Raw genomic sequence first — 17,598 nt, 5'->3', positions numbered from 1 at the left:
CATAGCTGGAGGATCAGGACACTCAGGTTCAAATCTCTGGCCAGAGGTTGGCCCATCCAGCAACTGTGTGGGAGGGGTGCTTTGTAAATTTGGGTCCCAGGGGATGATGAGGTCACAGTGGTCCTTGTGACCTCACTGCATATGGCAGACAGAGTGAGTGTCTCCCCACCCCACCAGAGGTCCAGATCCCAATCGCTCTAAACCCATGAATGTGTTATGTTACATGGCAATATAAGGGAGAGGGAGTGGGTTAGATTTGCAGATAGAATTCAGATTATTAATCAGCTGATGAGGAGATGGAAAGATGACTCTGGATTCACCATAGGGGCTCAATGTAATCTTGCAAGTTCTTCAACAGGGAAAAGGGAGACAGAAGGGTCAGCGTTAGAGGGATTGGAGGTGAGAAAGACTCCACAGGCTGTTGCTGACTTTGAGGATGCGAGGAAGAAGGCCACGAGCCATGGAATGCAGGTGGTCTTTTTAGAAGCTGGAAAAGGCCAGTCAGCTGATTCTCCCCTGGAGCTTCCAGAAGGGGCCAGTCTTGCTGACAGCTTAATTTTAGCCCAGTGAGCTCCATGTCAGGCTTCTGACCTCCACAACAATGTGTTGTTTTAAGCCACTAAGTTCGTGGTCTTTTGCTACAGCAGCCACAGGAAACGGACACACTGCCTTTCATTGTCACGTCAACAGGAGATGGAAGTGGGGGAGAAGGGGAAGCCTTTAGAGTTCTGAGAGAGAGACACACCGTCAGTCCCTGAAGTGACACGGGCATAGGTTTGGAGTCAGATGGCCCCAAGTTTGGATTCCATCTCAGACTCTTCTTGCTGTGTGCCCCCGGGGTACCTGCTTTACTTCTCGGAGCGGCAGTTTCCCCATCTGGAGATCGGAAGTCATGACTGACTCTACCGCACAGCGTTGTCAGTAGGATCCAGTGAGAGTCTTTGTTGGGAGCATCTCCATTGTCCAAACTGTCTGATCAAAACCCACGATGTCATCCTTGATTCCTCCTTTTCTCTCTTGCACAGTCTGTCACTACATCCCGTGGGCTTAATCTTCAAAGTATATCGAGAATCTGACTGCTTCTTATCATGTACATGGCTACCACCTTGGTGCAGCCCCTTGTCACTTACCTGGACCAGCGCAGTGGCCTGCACCCCTGTTCCCCCAGCTCCAGACCTAACGGTTTAGTCTGTCTTCCCTGCAGCAGCCACCAGAGGGCGCGCATGAGTACCTGAGTCAGGGCCCACCCCTCCTCTGCGCACAGCCCTCCAGGGCTTCCACCTACCCGCCCGTCCTCCTCGCAGCCCACAAAGTCCTGCTCTACTTGCCCCATCCCCTCCCAGCCCTCCCCTTCTCCCTCTCTCCTACTTGCTCACTCTGCTGCAAATAGGCCTCCTCGCTGTTCCTCCAGCACACCAGGCATGATGCTGCCCGGGGACCTTTGCACCTGCTGTGCCCTCTGCCTGAGATGCTGTTTGCCTAGGCATCCCCATGGCTCCCTCCCTCACCATTTAAAACTCTTTATTCAAACATTACCTTCTCCTCGACCACCCTTGCTGTTGTCATTGTTTAGTCGCTAAGTCGTGCCCCACACTTTTGCCACCCCATGGACTGTAGCCGGCCAGGCTCCTCTGTCCGTGGGATTTCCCAGGCAAGAATACTAGAGTGGGCTTTGCCGTTTCCTTCTTCAGGGGATCTTCCCGACCCAGGGATCGAACCTGCGTCTCCTGCAGGTTCCTGCTGGGATCGAACCTGCATCTCCTGGCAGGTGGATTCTTTACCACTGAGCCACTAGGGAAGCGCTAAAATAGAATATTACTCAGACTTCAGAAGGAAGGAGATTCTAACACCTGCTACAACATGGATGAACCTTGAGGACAAGATGCCCAGTGAAATAAACCAGACGGAAAAGGGCAAATAATTGCATGATTCCAGTTCTAGGAGGTCCCAGAGGAGTCAAATCTGGAGACAGGAAGTAGATGGTGGGCCCAGGGGCTGGGGTAGGGGATGGGGAGTGAGTGTTTAATGGGGACAGAGTTTCAGTTTGGGAAGATGAGAAAGTCCTCGAGATGGATGGCGGGGATGGTTGCATGACAATATAATGTACTTAATGTCATAGAACTGAACACTTAAAATTGGTTAAAAGGGTAAATTTTATGTAATGTGTATTGTACCACAATAGAAAAATATTTAATTTTCTTGTTGTTTTAAGCCCCTTGTTTTTGATAACTTTTTACAGCAGCCCAAGGAAAAGGACACACTTGTGTAATTAGAAAAACATACAGGACAAATTAGGAGGGCTCTTGAATGTGGACTTGCCCCTGCACCCACTTTACAGATGTGGAAACTGAGGCTCATGGAGTCATTTCCTGGTCTCCGTGAATGATGGATGACAACCCATGTGTCTTCCCTGTGAGTAGTTAGAGGTGCTCCCACATCCACCCACCCCCTTTCAGTAAAAACCACAATGAAAGAGCTTAGAAAATGTACTCCTTTGTTCTTTTCTTTCGAAATAACACACACAGGCAGGGCACAGGCAGGGATGTGGGGCGCAGTGTAGGTGGAGGAGGTGGAAGCATTAGGGGAGTGGGTCCTCCCATCCCCCAAACATCCCAGTTCCTCTTTCACAGTCCTTGAATGGGGTTCCCCAAGGACTTGGAAGGAATGGAGAGAGGGCTTCCCCAATGATACTAAGCTCAGCATCCAAATATAAAGTGCAGAATGTACAGGGTGGGGGGCTGGGGTAAGTAGGGGGGATGGGTTGTCAACTCCTCTCTGGTAGAAAAATAGACCTGAAGTGAATTTGGGGGCTTAGGGGGTTGGGGCTTTGTTTTGCATCCTTGGTTTCCAACTCTGAAGCCTGGGGAGGGGCTGGCAGTGCTGGGATGTGTGTGCGTGTGGGGTCCCCTTCATGTGTTCCCAGCTTCAGATTGCCTGCTTGCCGGCCCTAAGAGAGAGGGAGCCAGGCTCTGGGGATTGTGATCAGCCTATAGGTGGGAAGAGGATGTGAGACCAACAGTGCTGGAGGAGCATTTGAGCACGCCCTTCCCCCCACCCCGGCCCTGCCCCAGGCCTAGGGGCATGTCCATGCTAGGGAGCTGGGGGTCCGGCGGCATCTCTGCAGGGCCTGGGAGGGATGTCTCCTCCCCTTGCCAGTGTCAGCTGTGTCAGGACTGTGGGCACATCCTGTAGGTTTTCAAGCTGGGAGCCTGGGACCTGGGCTTCCTGCAGGCTCCATAGACTGTGGGGTTTGTGCCATGGGGGAAGGTCTCTGGTATGTGTCTGGAACAGGGGTGTGTGGGATCCAGGGTGCTGACTGGCCTAGTGGGAGCTAGCTGGGGGCTCTGGGTTTTCAAGGTCCAGTGCCTGGGAGGGTTCAGGTCAGAGATCAGGGGTTAAGGGGTTGGCACCCAGTGCCTAGAGGTGGCAGGGTCCGCCTCTTATGGGTGAAGTTTCAGTGTCCAGTGCCTGCAATGCAGAGATCTGGGGTCCTACAGTTGTAGTCGCCTGGAACTGCTCCTCTGCCATCGGGTTCTCGAGAATGTGGTTTGAGGAGTGAGGATCTGGCAGATGAGGGCTTGGGAATCTGGAGTCCATGGTTGGGGGTGTTGAGGGAATGATGCTTGAAATGTGGGAATTGGGGAGCTGAAGCAGCAGGATCTGGGACCCTGTGTTGAGGTAAAGGGATTCAGGAATCCAGTGGTTAGAGGGAGAGGATTCAGGATCCAGTGGATGGGGTCCCAGGATCTAGGCCTCGCATTGTCAGGATACCGTGGCTGAGGTTTCTTGAGATCCAGAGTCCAGTGGCTGAGCTTGGAGATCCAGGACTCGAAGCAGAGGATCTAGGATCCGCCAGTTCAGGGCTGGGGATCTAGGATCCAGCACTGCCTGAGGACACTGGATCCGGTGCCTGAGGCAGCTGGTGGGGGGGGCGGTTAGATACTGGGTAGGTGCTGCTGTGGTTGGGGTGTCAGGATCCATTAGCTGGCTTGTGGGGGATCCAGTGGTTAAGACATGGAGGTCCAGCACTCAGTACGGGGGTGAGGGGACAGGGAAACGTGGGCTCCAGTGGCTGGAGTATGGGGATCCTGTGGTTTGAATGGTAGGGTGGGGGGAGGACCTGGGATCCACTGGCTGTCTTGTCGGTCTCCAGTGGCCCAGGTGTGGGGGGACATCATGATTGAGGTGAGGGATCTGGGGGTGCGGGGGTAGGTTCTGGGTCCCTCACCTGGACGTGACCCCCAGGGCCTGCTTCATGTTCTCGTAGACCACATAGGAGATGCTCACAGCAGGGATAACCTTCATGAAGTTGGGGGCAATGCCCCGGTAGAGGCCCCGCACGCCCTCCTGGGATAAGATGTGACGGAGGAGACCCAGCATGGAGAGCTGGGGGGCTCCCTCAATGGAGGCTGGGGAGGGGTGGGGAGGTCAGGTAAGGCCAGAGGTCCCCCTCTCACTTCCCCCTCTTTCCCCCCCACCCCCACCAGGGCTGGGCCAGGTGGCCATTGCAGCAAGAGGGACTAACAGTGGAACCTACTACTCCAATTTGGGGCTTCTGCTGGCCTTGGACTTGGCTGCTCGACTTCTCACCCCAATCTGGAGGGCCCCATTTGGGGATGATGAGAAGCAGAGCAGGTATGTGTGGAGGGGGAGGTGGGAGAGGACACAGAAGTGTCGTCTTCCTGGAGCTCCATCCCTTCCTTCTCTCAGCCAAACTCTGACTCATCCTTCCATTCTCCATCCCAAACCGGCTCTTCAGGGGAGCCCTCCTTGGTGCCCCAAGTCTGAGTCTGGCTTTTTTCCCCCTCCCCTTCATTCAACCCTAAATCCATACTTAATTTTGGGATGATTTATTCAGCACCTTCTTCTCCAGCCTGGAAGCCCTTTGAGGGTTGGGAGACTATATATGTGTTACGCGCAGATAACCCCTGGCAAAAATCCCAACACACAAATGCTAAAATCCCCGTAGAAATTCTCAAAAAAAAAAAAAAAAAAAAAAATTGAGGGATAGTAGCGGGGAGAAAAAAGAAAAATAACCTCAAAAGCCAACCCAGAGAAACCCAATAGAACAAGTGTAGCCTGTAGCCTGGCCCTGTTGCTCCCTGGCCTGGCTATAACCCAGCCTTGCAAATGAGAACTCAAAGGACCAGCCCAGAAAGCTTGCCTCCCGACTGAGATCGCTGGGATGCTCAGCCAGTACTGACTGTGTCTGTTCTCCTGCTTAGGATAAAGGGCTCCCATTCCAGTGTCACAAAAGGGTAAACTGAGGCCCAGAGAAAAGTCAGGGCTCGAGTCAAGGCCAATCCAAATTCCAGGAGGATCCCAGCCTGGGACTCTGCCTTCTCCGGAGGAAGAGCTGGGGGGTGGGGAGATGGGCCCGAGTTGTGAGACCTTCCCTGTCTCCTTGTCCCCCCCAGGCCTCACCTTGGGCCTGCATGCGGGTCCGGACCAGGGCCAGTGGGTAGCTGGCTATCTGGCCGCACGTGCTGGAGATGGTGCCACAGGCCAGGAGGACGAGGATGCCCGGGTCAGCTGAGTCGTGGCTGTACTGCTGGAGCCACTGGTTCTTCAGGGTCTGGGAGGGGTGGAGAAGGAAGGAGGGTGGGTTGGAGCTAGGTGACACAAGGACCCCGCTGGCTGGCTTCTGTATCCTGTGATAGTTGGTCTTAGCCAAGCAGGCTTTTGCTTCGACCTCACCTAAAGGGGACTTCCCTGGTGGTCTGGTGGTTAAGATTGAGCACTTCTAATGTAGGGGGCCTGGATTCCATCCCTAGTCGGGGAACTAAGATCCCACATGCCTGCTGCACCATGGGGCCAAAAAACAACAACAAAAAAACCTCACCTAGACTCTTGCTGGGCTTCCCTGATGACTCAGATGGTAAAGGATTTGCCTGCAATATTGGAGACTTGAGTTTGATCCCTGGGTGGGGAAGATTCCGGGGAGAAGGAAATGGCTACCCATTCCAGTACTCTTGCCTGGAAAATCCCATGGACAGAGGAGCCTGGTGGGCTACAGTCCATGGGATTGCAAAGAGTCAGATGCAACTGTGCGCACTCACACAGAACCTCTCTGGTATGTGGAATAATGGCCCCCCTATTGTTCCTGCCCTAATCCCTGGAATCTGTGAATAGGATACCTTCCTTGGCAAAAGGGACTTTGCAAATAGGATTAAGTTAAAGATCCGGAGGTGGGAGATTATGCTAGAGCTTTCAAGTGGGCCTGATGTCATCACATGTCACCTTCTAAAAGTCAGAGAAGGAGATGTGATGACAGAAACAGACATGAGAGAGACATGAGGTGGGGGAAGAGGCTATGTTGCTGACCTTAAAGATGGAGAAGGGGGCCATCAGAAACTGGAAAATCTAAGGAAACGGATTCTCTCCTAGAGCCTCCTAAAGGAAAGAAGCCTTGCCGACACCTTGATTTTAGCCCAATTAGACCTATTTTAATGGAGAAGTCAATGGCACCCCACTCCAGTACTCTTGCCTGGAAAATCCCATGGACAGAGAAGCCTGGTGGGCTGCAGTCCGTGGGGTCGCTAAGAGTCGGACACGACTGAGCGACTTCACTTTCACTTTCATGCATTGGAGAAGGAAATGGCAACCCACTCCAGTGTTCTTGCCTAGAGAATCCCAGGGACGGGGGAGCCTGGTGGGCTGCCGTCTCTGGGGTTGCACAGAGTCGGACATGACTGAAGTGACTTAGCAGCAGCAGCAGACCTATTTTATGGGTTTCTCTGGTGGCTCAGTAAAGAATCCCCCTGCCAATCAGGAAACGTGGGTTTGATCCCTGGGTCGGGAAGGCCCCCTGGAAAAGGAAATGGCAATCCACTCCAGTATTCTTGCCTGGAAAATTCCATGGACAGAGAACCTGGCAGGCTACAGTCTGTAGAGTTGCAAAGAGTCAGACATGACTGATATGACTAAATAACAATTACTATCCCCATTTCACTGATGAGAAACAGAGGCTCAAGGGAAGTTACTTGCCCAAAGCCATAAGATAAAGGTGACAGCATTCAGAGTCACCCCCAAGTCCAGAGCTATGCTCTTGACCAATCCCTTCCGAAGCCTTCTGTGAGGCCTCGGAAAAAAAAAAAAGTCCAGGATCTTTTTTCTGACCTTGGGACTGGAAAGGCTCATAGGTTGCATTTCCTGAGTCAATCTTAATCCATTGCTAATGGTTTCCCAGAACTGTGCTGAGAGAGACTCAAGTGTGGTAATGGATTGGTGATGTCTGGTCTGGGTGTGGAAGGGGCAAATTAGAAGTGTTTACTAAACTGACTTTGGGGCTAGAGCTGCATTAGCCAACTAGGTGTTTAATGAGTTTTTAAGAACAGTCATGTTAAAAAGAGGTTTTGATACTTGGATAAGTATGGCAACACTGTACTTAAAAAAGAGTAAATCATGTTTCTGCAGGACTTCTCAGAGTCTTTAAGAGACTAATTAAGATCTTGAAATGTCAAGAGGGCTTCTCAAACTACTTAGACCTCTGAAATCCCTTTTAGGGTGAAGAATGAATGAAATAAGGTTGTGTCTTATTTCTGCTCAGGAGTCTTAATGGCTTCCTATCACCTTTGGGAGAAACCCAAACTCGTGATCTTTGAGTCCTTGCTATGTCAGCTCCGTCGGCCACTTAGGACTTCCACTCTTCAACAGCAAAACAACCAACCAATCTAATCAAAAAATGGGCAGAAGACCTAAAAAGACATTTCTCCAAAGAAGACATTTAGATGGCCCGTGAGAATGTGAAAAGATGCTCAATGTTGCTAATTATTGGAGAAATGTAAATCCAAACTACAGTGAGGTATCACCTCACACTGGTCAAACTGGCCATCATTAGAGAGTCTACAAATAGTAAATGCTGGAGAGGGTGTCGAGAAAAGGGAACCCTCCTACACTTTTGGAGGAAATATAAATTGGTATAGCTACTGTGGAATACAGTATGGAGGTTCCTTAAAAAATAGAGCTGCCATTTGATCCAGCAATCCCACTCCTGGGCATATATCTGGACAAAACTATAATTTGAAAAGATACATGTACCACTATTCACAATAGTTGAGACAGGGCAACAACTTAAATGTCCACTGACCATATAAGTACTTACTTAAATAAGTACCATGTAAGATGGTACAGTGGACTAATAGCCATAAAAAAGGATGAAATAATGCCATTTCCAGCAACATGGATGGACCTAGAGATGATCCTACTAAGTGAAGTAAGTCAGACAGGGAAAGACAAATACCATATGATATCACTTGTATGTGGAGTCTAAAATACTATACAAATGAACTTATCTATGAAACAGAAACAAGACTCCAGATGCAGAAAAAAACCTCACGGTTACCAAAAGGGAAACGTGAAGGGGGAGGGATAATTTTGGAGTTTGCGATTAGCAGATACAAACTGTGTGCGTCAGTAGCTCAGTCGATTCTGACTCTTTGCGACCCCATGGACTGTAGCCCACCAGGCTCCTCTGTCTGTGGAATTCTCCACAAGAGAATTCTGGAGCGAGTTGCCATTTCCTTCTCCAAGGGATCTTCCTGATCCAGGGATCGGACACAGGTCTCCTGCACTGCAGGCAGATTCTTTACCATCTGAGCTACAGGGAAGGCCCACAGATACCAACTACAGTATATAAAATAAACAACGCGGTTCTGCTGTATAGCAAGGGAACTACATTCTATATATTGTAATAAGCTGTAACAGAAAAACAAGAGACTTGCACTTCTTCAAGAGACCTAATTCATTCCTGTGTCTGGCCCTTGGCATTGGCTGTGCCCTCTGCTTTGTGCACACTCTCTTTTGATAGATATTCAGCACCTCACTCCATCACCACCTCTCAGAGGCATTCCCAGCAATGCCCCACTCCTGCCCACAGCTACTTTTGATTACACATTCTCTTTGTTGTCTTCTGAGAACTTTTCACGATCTGAAACTATTTATTTGCTGGTTTACTGCCTTCTTTGTTCACTGGAGGGGCATCCCAGGAGGACAAGAATTATGTTGTACTCTTTGAATGCATGCATTGGAAGGACTGATGCTGAAGCTCCCATACTTTGGCCACCTGATGCAAAGAGCTGATTCACTGGAAAAGACCCTGATGCTGGGAAAGATGGAGGGCAAGAGGAGAAGGGGGTGACAGAGGATGAGATGGTTGGATGGTATCACTGACTCAATGGACGTGAGTTTGAGCAAACTCCGGGAGATAGTGAAGGACAGGGAAGCTTGGTGTGCTGCAGTCCATGGGGTCACAGAGAGTCGATTTGGCAACTGAACAACAACCTTGGATGCAGCAGCCAGCACAGTGCCAGGCACTGATGGATGCTTAGGAAACAGTTGCTAAACCAACAAACGAATGAGCGAATGAATGAAGCTTTATCTCATTTGGCTATGTAGACGCTGGGTGCTGGCAGGGCAGGTAGGGTTGGCATGTGTGGGGGATCTCAGATCAGGACCAGCTATGTCATTTGTGGGACCCAGTGGGAAATAAAAATACGGGAGGTCCCCTGTTCAAAGATTACTGAAAATTTTAAGATGGGACTTTCCTGGTGGTCCAGAGGTTAAGAACCCACCTACCAGTGCGAAGGACATGAGTTTGATCCCTGGTCTGGGAAGATCCCACATGTCACAGGGCAACTAAGCCCGTGAGCCACAACTACTGATCCTGAGATCTAGAGCCCAAGTGCCATAACCCCCGAAGCCCACGCACCCTAGAGCCTGTGCTCTGCAACAAGAGAAGCCACCGCAGTGAGAAACTTGTGTGCCGCAACTAGACAGTAGCCCTGGCATGCCACAGCTAGAGAAGGCCTGAGTGCAGCAATGAAGACCCAGTGCAGCCAAAAAGAAAGAAAGAAAGAAAAAGAAAAAAAATTCAAGATGGCACCAGCAAAGCATTCAGCCAAGCCCAGGGCCCTTTTGAGTTGGCAACTGGACAGGTTGCCCACCCAGGTAGCTGGGCTGGATACAAACATTGGGGCAGGGATGCCTGGGGACTTCTGTGGTAATTGGGAGAACCTGGTGATCCTGCCAGGAGAAGGGAGAAGCAATGGATGAGGCCCCTGGAAGAGAAACAGCAAAAACTCCCAGCTCCTTCCTCTCCTGATAAAGGTCCCAAGATGCTGACCATGGGGTGTGGATTTTATCGTGACGATGGACACCGAAATGGGCAGGCCTTAAAGAAAACATTAGCTTGGAGGTAGAGGCGTGTTTGACCCACATTTTGGGAGGAGATGGCATCTTTGAAGTTCATCTTTGCCTGCTCCCTTGATTTTCTGAGCTGGAGTGGTCCCCAACTTTCACGTGTCCTGAGACCTGGGAAGACCAAACTACAGATGGAAGGTTCTTGTGGTAGGAAGTGGAAGAGTCGCAGGGGGTGGGGATGCAGTGCCTGGAAAGGTTCCCCAGGATCCCATGGCCCATGGTGCTTTGCTTCTCCACCTGTAGCTATGGAGGTCAGCTGATTCAGACCCCAGGGAGAGTAGACCCCAGAGAAGGGAGTGCCACAGACCTCGTAGACGGCCAGGTCGATGCCCGCATAGGGGATGATACCCAGAACGTTGGGCAGGTAGCCACGGTAGAAGGCACGGGGCCCTTCTCTCTCCAGGATCTGCCACGCACAGTCCAGCAGCCCCTTGTACTGGCCCGTCCGGCGAAGGGTCAGCCGTGTCTTCAGCACCTGGGGAGAACCTGATTATCCCTGGAAAAGCTGCCTTTGGAATCACAACATCCAGGAACGAAGACAGCTGGGTGGAGACACCCTGAGAATAACTGAATTAAAAGAACCACTTGCTCTAGAATCTATCTTCTGCCTCCAAACTCTATACCGACAAACTGTTAAGGGTGCATGTGGCACCCACTGCTAACCGTCTCCCAATATCTTGTTATCTTCACCCTTAGCAATAGAATCTGTTATTTTCAGCAAGCACACAGCCTCTAGAAATATAGACTACATTTCTCAGCTTCCCTAGGTGTGTGGCCATGTGACTGAGTCCTAGCCGATGAAGGTGAAGAAGGATGCAAGGCTGTCAGAAAGCATCCTTAAGGTCAGGGAGCTGCGCCTTCCTTTGTTTTTCCTTCTTGGCTGGAATGTGGACGTTGTAACTGGAGCACAAGCAGCCATTTTGGTCCATAAGGAGGGGGCCACATGCTGAGGTGGTAGAACAAGATAGAGTCTTGTTCTCCAACATTCTGAAGCCACTATACCATCCCTGGACTGCTCACCTCTGGACTTCATTTATGTGATTTAGGTTTTCTATCACTCACAATCCTAACTGATGCCTGGCACAACCTGAAACTTGAAATGATTTCTCCAAAAACGGTTTCACTTGGAAATGATTCCCTTGGGGACAAGCATCCTGGAAACCAGGATCCTTAGAAGAGGCATATCCATCAATGGCTGGCCCCCACAACTGTTATCTAAACAGTTAAACCAACACTGATCAAACCAGCCAATCCTGGAGGAAATCAACCCCGATTATTCATTGCAAGGACTGATGCTGAAGCTCCAGTACTTTGGCCACCTGATGTGAAGAACTGACTCACTGGAAAAGACCCTGATGCTGGGAATGACTGAGGGCAGGAGGAGAAGGGGGACCTTCTCATCCAGAGCATGAGATGGTTGGATGGCATCGTTGACTCAATGGACATGAGTTTGAGCAAACTGGAGATAGTGAAGGACAGGGAAGCCTGGTGTGCTTCAGTGCATGGGATCACAGAGTCAGATATGACTGAGCTGAGCGACTGAACAACAAACCAACAAACCACTACTGTCCCCAGAAATCACATGTCAAACTGTGATGCCCAGACCAGCTACACAAGAAACAGCACTGCTGTAATGAGTCTGAATCAGGAAGAGACGAAGTGATCACCCAATGCTTAGTGGATCAACGTGAAGCGGATCATCCCACTTCACACCTTGGAGTGAAATGGTGATTGCAGACCTCCCACAGTGCCACGAGGTCTCTGCCAGGGCTGCTCCTCACCTCCATGGGGTAGATGATGGTCTGGGCTGTGGCGCCAGCCAGGGAGCCAGCCACAAAGCGCTCCTGCACATGCAGGGTCTCCTGTTGCCCCCGGATGGCCCGCTTGATCTGAGGAGACACAGAGGTGGCGGGACCTCAGGGCTTAGCCTTCCGTGGCCTTGAACTTCCCCTCTGCTGCCCTGCTGGGGGCGACCCGTAGGGGAGCAGATGCCCACTCCCAGGGACCCGCAGACATTCCCCCACTCCCAGGCCAATCCTGCAGACCCCATGTCTACAGTCCATGCCTCCCCACACCTGCCCCCACCTGCTCATAGGCCATGAACTTGATTGCCGACTCAGGTGCAATCTTGAGCACATTAATCCCGTTGCCACGCCACAGGGAGCGCACGCCCCCCTCTTGGATCATGCTCCAGAGGCCCCCCAGGATGTTCAGTCGGTTGGTCTTGGAGGCGTGGACCTGGGTGGGGGGAGACAGGTGGCTTTGGGGTCCCTTCCAGAGGTCCAGGCCTGGGAAAGGAGGGGGTGGGTCTCTCGAGGGCCTCTCACCTGCATGAAGACCTTGAGGCGGTCCAGAGGGGCTGTGCCTGTCCGGGACACGGCCCCCGCCACTGCGCCCGCCACCAGCTGCTTCCACCACATGCCAGTCAGTTTCTCCTGCTCTGAGAACTCATCTGGGACAGTGAGGCACTCACCAATATCCAGGACCTGGGGATGCAGAGGCTGGGGCTGTCATGACCCACTGAGGCTGGGGAGAGGTGACTCTGCTCTAAACTGGGGTGTCTCCGCCATGAATTCCAGGATACCCAGAGAGTCCACCAATCCAAGAGATCTCTCTCGGATCCCTACCCGACCTAGCCCCGCAATCTCCATGAGAGGTAATGTCCTTCCTGGGGACCTCCACCAAATCCCATCAAAGCCTCCTATTCAAGCCTCTGCTCCATAAAGATCCCTCCAGGGCTAATGAAATCCCTAGGCAGGATTCCACCCAAGGGTCTCTCACATAAGGATTCCAGAAGATTCCTCCAGGGCCACACAAGATCCTACCAGGGGCTTCCCATATCAGGAGCCCAGTGGCTCTCTCCTGGGGTCTCCCCCACAGAGATCATCTGTCTTCTAGCATCTTCACTTGTGGACTTCTTAACCAAGACCCTCATAGGTCTCCCAGGGTGGGAATCTCTGGATCTCTCAAGAGATTCTCAGCAGATCCCAAGGATGGATCCCCTCCAGATGCCATCAGATCCTATCAGAAGCATCACTCAGGGATTCCCACCCCAGAAATGACAATCCAGAGCACTTCTTCCCTCAATTTCTAATGGATCTCATCAGACCCTCCAAAAACAGTGGCTTCCTAACTTGTCTTTTCAGCAGCAGAATTCTTTATTGGGCAGAACTAGAAACCAGCAGAAGGAGAGCTGCATGGGTAGAGGGTGGGAGACCAGAGGCCCCATCTGGTGAGCCCTCTCTTGCCTACCTCCCCAAAGCCCTGCAGTAAGTCTAAAGGGCTCCCATCAGCTCCCATCAGTCCCAGAGCCCCAGATGAAGGAAGCGGAGAGCAGAACCTCACACTCAGGCTGCTCCCAGTGGCTCCTCCCACTAGAGTGCTGATCCAGCTCCTGCCCCTATGCCATGGGGAAGAGAGGTCCCAACCATCAGGCTGGGATCGTCACCCCCACCTCACCGTGGAATGCTTCCAGAAATACAGCACATCTTCCACGTTCTCCAGCGAATGCAACAGGAAGTGGTCACGCCACTCCTGCCAGTCAATGGTCATGGTGCCATCACGGTCCATGCTGGTGGGGGGAGGGGCACAGGTGGGACAGAATCAGTGCCTGGGGCAGGGAGGTGAGTTGAGGGAGGTGAGAGATTCTGGTTGGTTTGGGGAGGAGACAGAGCTCCTTGGCACTGCGAGGCCCCCCGTTTTACAGAGGGGCACACTGAGGCTACGAGCGGGAAAGCAAATGGCCCAAGATCTCAGCTCCACTCCCTCCCTGGGATTGGGTCCAGGGTTCAGAGGCTCGAGGTGGCTAAGGGGGTCTTGGAGATCTGAGTTACCTGGGATTATGGACCCAGCCACTCACCTGTGCAGGATTTTCTCTGCCTGTTCCAGGGAGATGGAAATGCCCAGGGCTCGGAAACTCTGTTGGATCTCAGAGGCGTCAATCTGACCTGGGGAGGGGGCCCGAGGAGGGGACCTCAAGTCAGAGGACCTCAAGTCAGAGGACCAGAATAGCTTGGACTGGGGATGTCTAACAAGACCAGGGCACGCAGAAACCCAAGGTGAAGTGTGTGGCAGGGCTGCAGGGAGGGGCCCTTGACCCACTGGGATCAGAGAGGTGGAATTGGTTCATATTGAGAGGGACTTGCATTTGCTGAATGAATGAAGGATTAAGTCCAGGGGTAATTATTGGGGTCCCCATGCCACAGGGAGTTGAGGCCACATTGGACATCCAGAAAATGCGATGGGGGCGGCTCTGTGTCACAGGGAATCCAGGAGCAATGTGGGGAGGGGAATCTTTGCGCCACAAATAATAAGACTTATAAATAATAGGGTCCCACCCCGTTAGGAAAAGGAGGTGGGATAGGCCAGCTGGGCCCAGAACCACCTAGCTGAGGGTGAGGAGAGCTCCCGAAATAGCCTGTGAGTCATCACGGAGAAGCGGCCCTCCCCGCTTCCTCCTGGCACTGCCAGTTCTAACCCCATTGGGGTCTCCAAGGGCCCCACAGCCCCATCCCTGGGCCTTACCATCTTGATTCCGGTCCAGACTGTGGAACAGAAGTAGAAGGCGCTGTTCCCGCTCCTGCAGGTAGAGGATAAACTCCTCCAGGTCAAGGCCGCCATCTGGGTCAGTGCCACCCTCAGGGGCGATGCCCTGGCAGGGAGAAAGGTCAGAGGGAGCTCCTCTAAGCTGCTCCCACAATGTAGGGCATAACAAGCTTATGTCCCAGGAGTCTGGGCCCATCACTCTGCCATCGGCTCTCCTCTCAACAAGATGCCCAAGGCCATGGTAGGTCTGTGAGGTGGACAGCAGTCATCCAACTTTCTTGGCGAGCAAAATGAGGCTCGTCAAGGTCAAGTAACTTGCCCAAAGTTACAGAGCTGGGAAGTAGATAGGTAGACTTGGGCTCTTGTTTCTGCAAGCCTGTCCTTCCAGCTGTCTCTTCTAAAAACTTGTCTGCATGGCAGTTTCAAGAGCTCTCACTGGAGACAGCACTGGGCAATGTGGTAGCAAGGACACAACCACACTGAGCATCCACTGGGCCTCTGTTTGCCCATCTGTAGAGTGGGAGGGTGATTGGAGGTTTCAGGGTGCTATGGAGACAGTCCAGTGGCATCTGAGTCTTCAGATGTAGAGGGATTGGGGTCAAGTTCCTGCTTGGATAGGAGCATCTCCAGCGGAGGGCAGCCTCAGATAGGATTGGGTCCTTGGCTGGGAAAACTTGGGGCATTGAGCCAAGTCTTAGAAAGGACAGGGAAGGGAATGTAAACAGAGAGTCTGGGGCAGCTGCCTGGGAGAGTAGTGGGTGCCCAGAGCCGGGTAGGAGGGAAGGGAGGGCATGTTTCCTGTAGGTGGGTGCAGGCCATGTCTCTGGGTTGTGCAAAGAGTTCAGAGGAGGGTGTGTCCCGGGCAGTGGGCAGTAAAGCGCACGTGGCCCCATTCCCTGGCAGACATCCTCCACCCAGAGGGAGGAGGGGGCTGGGTTTGGCTGAACTGCAGGCCTGGGGCCTCGGTGGTCCTGTCTTGAGCGATCCCGTCAGGCCCGGACACGGGCGGGCACGGGCAAAGAGACAGGGACGCTCAAGCTAGGCACGGGTCCTGGAGTCCAGCACAGGCTGTCACGGGCGACTCCTGGCGCTCCATTCAGGGGCTCAGATTACCAGGCGCCAACTGGGCCCAGCGCCACGCATCAGGAGGGGTATCCCAGCGGGGGTACCTGTTGGGTGCCGCGGTCCGGATCGCCCCCGCCCAGCCGGGCCAGTCCCTGGCGCAACTCGCGGATGTCCACGCGACCATCCTTGTTACTGTCCAGCTCTTCGAAGAGGCGACCCCAGCGCTGACGCCGCTCGGCCTCGCCCGGGCCCCCCCGCATGGCGCCAGCCCGGGGGGGAGGGGAGGCCCGGCAGCGGCGGCCTCAGCGGGGGCTTGACGGCTCCCCCTCCCCCCCCGGGGCCCTGCAGGGCCAGCTCCGCGGCCACTGCCACCGCAGCCTCCGCGCTGCCTGCCGGGCTCCGGCACTTGTAGGAGGCGGTGACTGCTAGCCGTCGCCGCCCGCGCCAGAACTTGCTTCTCCTCCCCCGACCCGCTTTGGGGGGGAGGGGGCTGAGGGCGGAGCTGGTGGGGGGCGGTCAGGGATGCCCCGGTATCAGCACAACCTAGGGAGCACCACATTCATTTTGGAAATGGAGTGGCTGGAGAGAGCAATATCTCAGGTCTGGTTTCGGAGCTCCTTTCTACGTGCCTCAGTTTACCCTCTGCCGAAGGAGGCGAGGTAAGGAGATCTCCAGGATTGGGTTACGTAATCCCTTTCCACTTGACCTCCTGCCTCTACTAATTTTCATCAGGAACTAAAGTTCTCTTTTTTCCTGGACGTTCTCACGGACCAACTCCGCGCCATCTAGGCCTGCAACAGCACGCCCGTTCCAATTACATTCCCTACGCGGCCACTGAAGCACAATATCTAGCCGTGCTGTCATCCCGCCCGTGCGCCTCCTTTCTCGGTTCCACTCAGCCTGGGAAACGGAAGATCAACGCGCCAGGCGGTTGCAAAGTCGGTTTCCTATTGGCCAGAACCGCAAAAACTGCGCCCGCCCGTCCCGCCTCTCCCACCCACCTAGGCGGGGCCTCCCCTCTGACCCAGGGCAGCCTTCGGCCCCGCGGCTCGGGGCTCTCCAGGAAGTCTTAAAGGGGCCCCGACCTGATCCGGACAACGAGAAAATTGCTCTCTCCGGACTTGCCTGGGGAGGAGTCCCAGGCACGGTTGGGGATAAGGACCGCGTAACTGAAGGCGGGCCCCCAGTCTGTCGCGCTCTGTGCACCTGCCGAAGGTCCCTCCCACTAGTTTCGGGCGCAGTTTCTCGATTCACCATTAGGGGGAGGGGCGCCCAGGCCTTTTGACAGCGAATAATAATAACAGCTAATGTTGATTCATTGCGTTGCACAAGCCTGGTCTTTTACTCACCTCTCGCGTCGTCTTCTCTAAAACCCTAAAACGTAGGTGGGACTGGCTTTCGCACTTCACGGATGAGGAAATAGGAGGTTAAGCCGTTCACCCCAGTTCATATGCCCAGGAAGGGGCAAAGCAGAGATTTCACTAGACCTGGGATTCTTACCCATCGTTGATCTATGACCTGGAAGGGATTAATTTTCCCTTAACCGTAACACTTTACTCTAGAGTCCGCAGGATGGGGTCGCTTATTACCATCGTCCTTTATCCAAAGATACAGCCCAGAGGGCAATATGGTTCCCTGGCAATATGCCCAGATAGGTGTGCCCTAACAGGTGTGTTCCAAACAAAGCCTCTTATGGAGGGTCTCCTCATAGACGTTTTCATTCACAGATGGCCCTCGCAGGTGCCCTAGAGCACAGGGGGATACAGGTATTTTCGCACGGAAATGTCC

At 53.1% G+C, this 17,598-nt stretch overlaps 1 protein-coding gene across 2 annotated transcripts; it reads right to left on the bottom strand.

Annotated features, from left to right (window-relative positions):
• Positions 1-2,552: 2,552 nt before the first annotated feature.
• Positions 2,553-16,070, bottom strand: SLC25A23 (solute carrier family 25 member 23). Of its 2 annotated transcripts, none has more exons than XM_068979858.1 (10): positions 14,725-14,758; positions 14,060-14,147; positions 13,660-13,771; positions 12,528-12,686; positions 12,286-12,438; positions 11,982-12,089; positions 10,508-10,675; positions 5,425-5,575; positions 4,229-4,409; positions 2,553-3,871 (listed from the first exon to the last, which is right to left on the bottom strand). In XM_068979858.1, the coding sequence occupies exons 3-10, from the start codon at positions 13,768-13,770 to the stop codon at positions 3,763-3,765; spliced, it is 1,140 nt and encodes a 379-aa protein (XP_068835959.1). In that variant the 5' UTR covers position 13,771; positions 14,060-14,147; positions 14,725-14,758; the 3' UTR covers positions 2,553-3,762. The 2 variants fall into 2 exon arrangements, with proteins under 2 accessions (XP_068835959.1, XP_068835958.1); XM_068979857.1 differs by lacking the exon at positions 2,553-3,871 and adding an exon at positions 15,915-16,070 and having other exon boundaries at positions 4,224-4,409; positions 14,725-14,851.
• Between the last annotated feature and the right edge of the window lie 1,528 nt (positions 16,071-17,598).

This window comes from Capricornis sumatraensis, chromosome 9 (genome assembly GCF_032405125.1).
Source record: "Capricornis sumatraensis isolate serow.1 chromosome 9, serow.2, whole genome shotgun sequence".
NCBI lineage: Eukaryota > Metazoa > Chordata > Mammalia > Artiodactyla > Bovidae > Capricornis > Capricornis sumatraensis.
The sequence above is the reverse complement of the archived record's forward strand: the minus strand, read 5'-3'. Positions and strand labels throughout refer to the sequence as shown.

Bases quoted from the DNA above. Each gene is read 5' to 3' on its own strand.
- SLC25A23 (XM_068979857.1), bottom strand. From the start codon at position 16,070: ATGCGGGGGGGCCCGGGCGAGGCCGAGCGGCGTCAGCGCTGGGGTCGC. The intron at 12,090-12,285 runs GTGGGGGCAGGT...GTGTCTCCTCAG, and splicing joins AGTTCATGGCCTATGAGCAG to ATCAAGCGGGCCATCCGGGG. The intron at 10,676-11,981 runs GTGAGGAGCAGC...GGTTCTCCCCAG, and splicing joins CCATCATCTACCCCATGGAG to GTGCTGAAGACACGGCTGAC.